At 48.6% G+C, this 8,824-nt stretch overlaps 1 protein-coding gene across 2 annotated transcripts in view; it reads right to left on the reverse strand.

Annotated features, from left to right (window-relative positions):
• The window catches only part of pcdh7a (protocadherin 7a), a 28,163-nt gene extending 21,692 nt beyond the window's left edge, over positions 1–6,471 (reverse strand). For both annotated transcript variants that reach the window (XM_031559856.1, XM_031559855.1), the window contains exons 1-2: positions 2,959–6,471; positions 503–1,252 (exon numbers count right to left, since the gene is read on the reverse strand). In XM_031559856.1, coding sequence (XP_031415716.1) covers positions 503–1,252; positions 2,959–5,583 — 3,375 coding nt within the window. In that variant the 5' untranslated portion in view covers positions 5,584–6,471. The remainder of the gene's footprint in view (positions 1–502; positions 1,253–2,958) is intronic.
• Between the last annotated feature and the right edge of the window lie 2,353 nt (positions 6,472–8,824).

The raw sequence follows: 8,824 nt of genomic DNA on the forward strand, positions 1-8,824 counted from the left end.
GCAACCTTTCACTCATCTGCTAATTACGACCTTGACAACCAATTGAAAGCTCCATCAAGTCAGAGTAAACTCCCTTTAGTGCATCAATTAACTGCTGAGAACCAACAAAAACCTGGCCTAAAAGACCTGGGAGTATAGACTCCCCCACAATGGTGACAGCACTACTGGAGCTGGATCTGCTTAGTACAAGCAAAAATACAACTCATTAGTCAACTGTTCACGGCAAAGCAATTGCCAATCAGCATTTACCAATAAATTGTGCTTCAGTTCCAGCAATCTCATCTCCAGGCAACAACTTACTTCAGGTATTTTTATATTTCACTCCCTGTCTCAGGGTCTCAGGAGAGATTATAACTGTCCTGAAATGTTGTCTTTCATGTTCAATCTATGTGTGTTCGCAAGGAATCCTTTGACTGTTTTTCATGCCAAAAACTCAGTCTTCTGAATTAGCTGAATTTTGTAACAGACACACATTGTGAAGACATACTTTGGCGTCTCTTACCTGTTTGCCATACTTGTTGGCAGTCTGGCAGCCGTAGTCAGAGCACTGGTCCGAGCCCAGCGACATGGCGTCTGCGTTGGCGCTGCAAGAGCTGGCCCCGTTGTTGCCCGTGAAGGTGTTGGTGGGCGGCAGCTCCTGAACGGCTTGGTGCTTCTTGCCCTCTGCAGGGGGCGAGTGTGGATGCAGGTGTACGGCGGGCAGCGGGGAGCTGGACTTGTAGTGGCGTGCCAGGTCTGGGCTGGACTGGTGGTGGTGTCGGCGGGCGGTGCCCAGCCGGGGGCTGCTGGGGTCTCCATCTGCAGCACAGTAACGCGCCGCGATGCGCTCGCTGGTGCTGGTGCTGTCCTCCTCCTCATCATCGTCATTGTGCCGGCCTCCGCCGCTGCAGCCGTTCACCGTGACGATGCCGCTGTAGAGCGAGCGCTCGGACTTGACAGAGGTGCCGGTGGAACGCTTGTCCCGCCGGGGCTTGCGCCCGTGCTCCCCTGTACCGCTCCGCTTGTCGGCCTGTGACTGGGCCGAGGCAGGTGGGCTGAACAGGTCCTCCTCGGGCTTGCCGGCTTCGTAGCCGTTCTTGCCCTGGGCGCCACACTGGCGCGCTGTCACCACCAGCAGGATGACCAGGATGACGGCGGCCGCCCCTGCCAGCACACCGATGGCCACACTCAAGCGCTGCTTGCCCAGGGCCCGCTCACTGTCCGGGTCACCGGCGATGTCCAAAGACAAAGGTGCTGCCAGGCTGCGAGCCACCTACACCGAGAGTGGGAGACAGACAGATGAATGGGGGAGAGAGAACATTATATTCAGAGCAAAGGCACAATGTAAACAGGATAAAAACAACAATGAAAAGATGAAAAGTTGAGAGGCACAGTGGGATATTCCAAGAAAAAGATGATCCAAAAAAGCAAATTGAGGGACAGAAAGAGACATGACCCAAATTAAGAACAATTAAATGAGCAGAGGAAGTTGAAAGAAGAGATTTGAGTGAGAGAGAGAGAAAGAAGAGAGAGAGAAGAGAGTCATGGACATCCTGTCTCCTGTCTGAAATATTCATTGTGAACCGTATGTTCACTTTATAACTCATACAGGGTCTTTGATGGGCCATTTAAGCCTCCCTTCGCCTGCTGTTAGACCCAGACTTTCAATTATCATGTCACAGCTTCTACCTTCAATCTGGACGTGGTATCCTTTCAGGGAAATGTGTGTGCCTGGAGTCTTGGTGTGTGTGTGTGTGTGTGTGTAGTCTATGCATGCATACTGTATGTGTATGTGTGTGTGTGTGTTTGTGAGTAAGTGTGTGTGTGATTGTGATCTGCTTTAATGAGCTTCTGTGGCTTCAAGGGACAGCTCACTGTATCTCTACATATTGCTTTGTCTGCACTCTTGATCTTACTTCCTGTAACATATTGAGACCTTTATCTTGTGCACCTACATTGCTGGGCTCTATGATGTAAGTATCATGGTGGCTTTGCACACTAACTATATGGTTTCCAATTTAGAAGATACATGTATACACTACTTTTGGAAACCTGAAACTCAACAAATCAAAAAATTTGAATGGTTAATAGAATGTTGCCTTGGAGCAAATTAACATTACAAGGTTTCTTTTGACATCTAGCAGAGTCGTTTACAGAGTAGTCACTGCCTGTCAGATCAGCTTTTCTGATTGTGTTTAATCAGGGACACTGATACAGTATCTTGTTCTACAACACAGGATTCTGTTATTGCCCTGTGTGCTGCTATTCACGGCCCTGTGCCTATCTAGGGTTTCACCTCCTTTTAGTTTGGGCTGTAAATTAATGTTTGGCTTTGTGTTACTACCCCTTCCATGTGATCCTGCCATTGTTCTGACTTGTAAACCGCAGCTGTTTTACTGTAAATACAACATGTTGCAAACCAATTTAGTTCACTGGCTGTGGGGTAAACACTAACAGAGCCACAAGATCCTTGACTTCGAGGAAATATTATAGGAGAGACTGCTGTATGACTGCTACCTTGTAAAATAAATGTTTGTTGTAGTATTTAAAACATTTCTGCTGCTGTCAAGGTCACATATATTCAGCAACGTTTAAACCTTCCCTACAATAGTCGTGAGATTTCAGTAGAGTGGATTGTGGAGTGTGTTTTGATGTTTGAAGTTCTGTTCTGTTCTGTCAAGGTTGTCTGAGATGAAATCACCTTTTGACTTCCTCTGTTCAACGTGTATGACAATTTTAAGGACTAGCTTGATGTTTCATGTTTCCAATATTTTGTCCTGGTTTACTTGTTAATGTCCTGCAGTCCTTTCACTGTGTATTTTCAATAGCGAAATTCTTTTCTGGCATTTCTAAAACTAATTATCCTTCCTACCCTAACCCCAGATCTTATAAAAGGTATATATAGTGTACCCACGCATCAACACAGGCACTAGAATCTCAAAGCTACTGTTCTGTGTAAGACATATGACTTTGACTCACCTGGGCATCCACCACAGTGGCATTTGCCAGGCTCTCGTTGATGAAGACATGCACCAGTGCAGTAGTGCAGAGAGAAGGCACGCCGCTGTCGTTAACTCGCACCACCAGCCGGTGCAGGCCACGGTGCCTCCTCTCCAGGGGCTCCGTCAGGGTGATCACCCCGCTGGTGGGGCCAATCTCGAACAAGCGGAAAGGGTTGCCCCCGACCAGGGCGAAGCGGAGGTCAGCGTTCGAGCCTGTGTCCCTGTCAGAGGCATCCACAGTGCGCACAACAGTCCTGGCGCTGCTGGCGGGGGACAGGAGGGCATAGGACTCATTGGACGGCGCAGTGATGGAGGGGGGGTTGTCGTTTTCGTCTGTAACAAAGAGGGACACGGTGGCAGTAGCTGAGAGAGGGGGATCACCACCGTCGACTGCACGCACACGAAAGGTGTAGGAATTGCGGCGCTCGCGGTCAAACGAGGCGGAGGAGAAGATAGTGCCTGTGTTGTTCTCAATGGAGAACACCTCATCCCTCCGCCCACTGGCTTCGCTGTCTTCGGCATCGGCCTCATCGTCCTCCACAAACAGGCTCAGCTCAGCGTTCTCGCCCTCATCAGCATCTGTGACCGTCACCATGCCAACGGGGCTGTTGGCCAGAAGGTTCTCCTTGACGTAAAAGGTGAAGACCTCCTGGACGAACTTGGGTGGGTTGTCATTTCGATCAGTCACCTGCACCACCACAGTAGCTGAGCCCTGCAAAGATGGGGCCCCTTTGTCCCGCGCGATCACCCGGAACTCAAAGCGCTCCCTCACCTCACGGTCTAGTGCCCCCGTGGCACGAATGTCCCCATTATCTGCATCGATGTAGAATGCCCCATTAACCGAAGGGTCCAGGGAGTATGCAATCTCAGCGTTTTTGCCGCTGTCCGCATCCGCTGCCACTACAGTGACCACCCTCTCACCTGGGGCGTTGTTCTCTGCAAAGTGCACCTCAATCAGGTTCTGGGCAAAGGTGGGTGCGTGGTCATTGATGTCCACCACTCGCACCATCAGTGAACTGTTGCTGGAGAGACTGGGGCTCCCAGAATCCACTGCAACAATGGTCACACTGTACTCGCGTGTTGTTTCATAGTCTAGCAGAGCAGATGTGTGTAGGAAGTACTTCTTACGGTTCCTGTCAAAAGCCTCATCAGTGGCTGGTGGAGGGGCCAGGGCTGTCTCGCCCGCTGGTTTGAGGGTGAAAGGCACATCTCCCACTACAGTGCAGGTCACTGCTCCGTTTTCCCCTTGGTCCCGGTCAGAAACCTGCACCAAGGCAACAGGTGTGTCAACCAGGACATTTTCGGGGACCATAGCAGACCCATCCCGCACTGGGATGCGCCCAATCTTGCGGATCTCTACCACAGGCACATTGTCGTTCTCGTCGCGGACATTGAGCACCACAGAGGTGCGATCGGTGCGAGGTGGCTGACCGCGGTCCCGGGCTGTGACTGTGAAACGCAGCTGGGCCACATCTTCACGGTCGATTCGGTGGAGGACACTGAGCCAACCAGTGGCTTCATCCAGGCGCAGCAGACGCCTTACAGACTCAGTGGCTGCACCAAACACATACTCCACCTGGCCATTGACGCCCACGTCACGGTCTGTGGCACGCACCTGTAGCACAGGTGTGCCAGGTGGCGTGTTCTCTGCCATCTCGGCCTCATACACAGCCCTGTCAAATCGTGGGCTGTTGTCATTGACATCAGTGATGGCCACACGGAGAAGAGCCTGTGAGGAGCGGGGCGGGTTGCCGCCATCTCGTACGCGTAGCACGAGCTCGTAGGAGTCACGCGCCTCGCGATCCAGCGGGCCTTTGACAATAAGCTGAGGCTGCTTCTCGCCATCAGGTGTGTCAGCCACCTGCAACTCAAATACGCTGCTTCTTCCGCCACTTCCTCCACCTGCCACTTGTCCTGCCATCATGGGGTCAGGTCCTCCTCTTCTACGGTCTCCACTGTCTGCTCGTCCCATAGGTCCCCCTCCTCCAGGGCGCCGCAGGGAAGAAGAGGTAGATGGAGCTGAGGATCCCGCACCATCCTGGATGAGCTCATAGCGGTCAATGCCGTTGCGTCCAAAGTCACGGTCTGTGGCGGTGGGCAGGAGATACAGAGTGCCGATCGGCCGGTTCTCCTCCACAGAGAGGGTAAGGACAGGGGAAGGAAAGGAGGGGGTGTTGTCATTGATGTCAGTGATGACTACACGTCCCTCAAACAGGTCCACCCAGCTCTGCAATGGCCCAATGACAGAGACTTCAAAATCCAAGAAGCACTCATTCTCATCAAAAATCATCTGACACTGTGGCAGGCGCTCACGGTCGATCCGGCGAACTGTAGTTGATAGCTCCCCAGTCACATTGTCAATTTTGAAGTACTCTGAGCCTGACTCCAGCGCAAAGGTCACGTCTCCGGTACCGATACCAGATGAGGATAACCCCAGGTCCGCTGCAACGTTTCCAATCCGCACATCAGCGGGCCCCTCTTCAGCCACGCGGTATCGCAGCGCTGAGTTGGCTCGGGGTAGCTGAGTCAGCAGCTGCAGGAGGAGCACGAGGTAGCAGCAGCAGCGCGCGGAGAGCACTGCGCCAAGGCTCCTGCTCCTCATGGCTCTCTCTATACCTCTGTTACGGTCTCCCCCGCTGCAGTTTCCGCTTGCCCGGAACGGATGCTGTCTCCTCACACACCACCGATAATAACTGAACTGGCGGATAAGCTGCGAAAAATCTTTTAGTAATCTTTCCGACTGTTTTCCTTTGTTGGCTTTCACAGTTCTTTAGTTTCCCAGTCACGTTCGCAATGTAATGAAATTAAAATTCCTTTTAAGGACGAGAGGTCCATCCATTTACCTGTAATATATCCACTTGACTCTTTCAGTCCAGCGAAATGTACAGTAATTTTAGAAGACCCACGCAAAAAAAATCATATAATGCACTTCTCCTTACTTATTTGGCTTCATTTGGATTCGACTGATGCCAGTTTGTCTTTCGTTTTCAGTCTTTCAAACTGCAATGCAGCAGAACACAAAAGAGAACTGTCCGCGACTTCAGCTTCGGGACACCGAAGTGGGCTATCTAGCGAATTTCCTCATTTCCTTAAAAATAGGATATATTAAGGATTGTTAGAATGCTTTCATGGTAGGTTGCCCGCTTACCTTTTAACACAGCGGAAGGGATATGTCAAAGCTTTCCCGCAGTCAAGTAGTGCCAAGCGGCTAGATTCCCTCACGGTTAAGTTGAATAACAGTGCTTTTCCAAGGGAGTTCTCAGGGCAGAAAAATACAAAACGCCTTGTGGTATGTTTGAGTTCAGGATCACGAAAAACAAACAAACAACATTAATTCCGGCAGAGCCTGTGTATACATGAGCGAAGTGTTCCGAGATAAATGCGTCTTTTCCAAGTCCCGCATTCTCAGTCCACGCGCCTCCTCCTCCCCTCACCTGCACGTTCTACTGCACTGCATGTGAGCGTCCCTCAAATGATGCTGCAGTCTCTCTCTCTCTCTCTCTCTCTCTCTCTCACTGCCTCTCTCTCTCTCTCACACACACACACACGCACACACTACCCTCTCTCTCTTCTTTCAGCCCCCTCCGTTCACTGCAACATTTCCCTGACCACGTAACTTGATCGTTCAGCTGAAACGGAAGAAACGGGAGGCAGTAGGCTATATGCTCGCGCATGTTTGTGTGTTGATGTATATACATACTCTGTAGTAGAGACAATATTTTTCTTACGCTAGTTAAAAAAAATGCTGTTGGAAGGGTGTAATATTTAGGTTATTAAACAGCGGTTATTAATACAATTATGGTTTATTTTTCCAAAAATAATAACATGATAAGCTCATTAAACAACTCTTAGACTCACAGTATGTCTTTGAATCGAACAGCCTGGTTAGGCACTATGCTTGAGAAAGTGTGCCAGTGACTTTTCCCCAGGACTTCAAAAGGAAACCCAACTTATATTTACTTCAGAGGCATACTTATTCTCCACTACTGCCCTATATTGCCTACGACCCCATGTCGGAATATACAGGAGGTTAACTGATGCAAAGTCTGTAGTCCATGTCATTGTATGCCCCTGTCCTCTGTTAAAGCTAGAGGTCACTTTTATGACTGTCGAATGTTATTATATTGTAAATACCTATTTTAACCAATGTTACTGTGACACATTGCAAAACAATTAGCATATTTCACGATACTGTTATTTTACAATACTGTTTTGGTTTTAGCTTATTCATCACAGTTCTGAGTGCTGTGTTGTATATATCAGTAGTGCTGCACTTTATGTTTGAGAAAATATGTAGGCTATTTGAAGACCACATATCCTCTCATTGTTTAAACTAAATGCGGCACTACAAGACCACATACACTTAGGGGTCGTCCCTGTCTCTCAAAAATGGATATACAAGACATCTCTCTCTCTCTCTCTCTCTCTCTCTCTCTCTCTCTCTCTCTCTTTCCCTCACTCACTCATTCTCTCTCTCCTCCCCCCTCTCTCTACGGGCTGCCCCGTAGCCACGCACAACCAGAGAGCGCAATGCAGCACTGACACAGCGCTCGCAACAAAAGGCAACGCGGAACTACCTTTTCTCTACCCTATGTTGATGTCTGCACAGTCCACCCTGTTTCTCATATGACCTGGGTAATATGTGGGTGCTTGTCCATCGGCTTAGGTTCCGTTATAGTTGTATGGGAACCCACAACAGCTTAGCGCGCAAGGGCTATACACTGACAACAAACAGCAAAAGGAAGCAAGTGGGGCTAAACACGGAGATAGCCATGCGGCGGGTCGCCTCTGCTGTGCTGCACCGGTCTGGTTAGCATTCTGCCGGCGTAGCTACGCGTCTGCAAGGCATGAGCTGTGGAGCTCTGCGCCCTCTGTTGTTCGATTGCACTCGTTTTGATTTCCTGCAATCAAATGCTGAGTGCGAGGTGGGTGGGACGGTGCAGCATCGCGTGTCCCATGTTTGTCAGTTTGTTAGTGTTGACTGATTGACTGAATGCATGAATGAATGAATTTATAAATTACTTATATATAAATCGTGATATTAATACATTTTGGGATGAATGAATATATGAAAGAATGACATGTTGATAGTAATGCATTCATTCATACATTCAATGCTATGCAGTATAGGTTACAAATATACATGGACATTTCTTTTTCCTCAGAAATAACACTGACCATACTGACCCAAAAATTAAGAGCTAATACATTGCATTGCCCAAATGCAAAATGGTGAATGGTAATGTTTATAGAAAATGTTCTTGTCCCAGTGAATTATTCCCCATTATTCCCCACTTAAAAATAAACCTGTAGGCCTGTAACAAACACAAATTGACTCCAGCACCAAAGGAAAGGAAAGGAAAGCATCAAGACTTTCAGTGCAGTACCTCTTCCAGAAATCACTGAAAGCACACACACACACACACACACACACACACACACACACACACACACACACACACACACACACACACACACACACACACACACACACACACACACACACACTAACGTACATACATTTAGTACTTAAAACATATGTACATATACCAATTTAAGACAGATATCAAACGTAGGCTTATCACCACATACACACACACACACACACACACACACACACACACACACACACACACACACACACACACACACACACACACACACACACACACACATAAGTATCTATAGTTCTGATGTAAGCTGTTGTGATTCATCCTATGGGACCTGGAATTACTACATGTGGTATCATATAAAAAGTTAACTGACAGACACTAGCTAAAATGTGCATTGAAATTAGGCAAGGGCAGCTATATTACTTAATTAAATTGTATTAATTAACTGAG

The sequence above is a fragment of the Clupea harengus genome, chromosome 22 (assembly GCF_900700415.2).
Source record: "Clupea harengus chromosome 22, Ch_v2.0.2, whole genome shotgun sequence".
Taxonomy (NCBI): Eukaryota; Metazoa; Chordata; class Actinopteri; order Clupeiformes; family Clupeidae; genus Clupea; species Clupea harengus.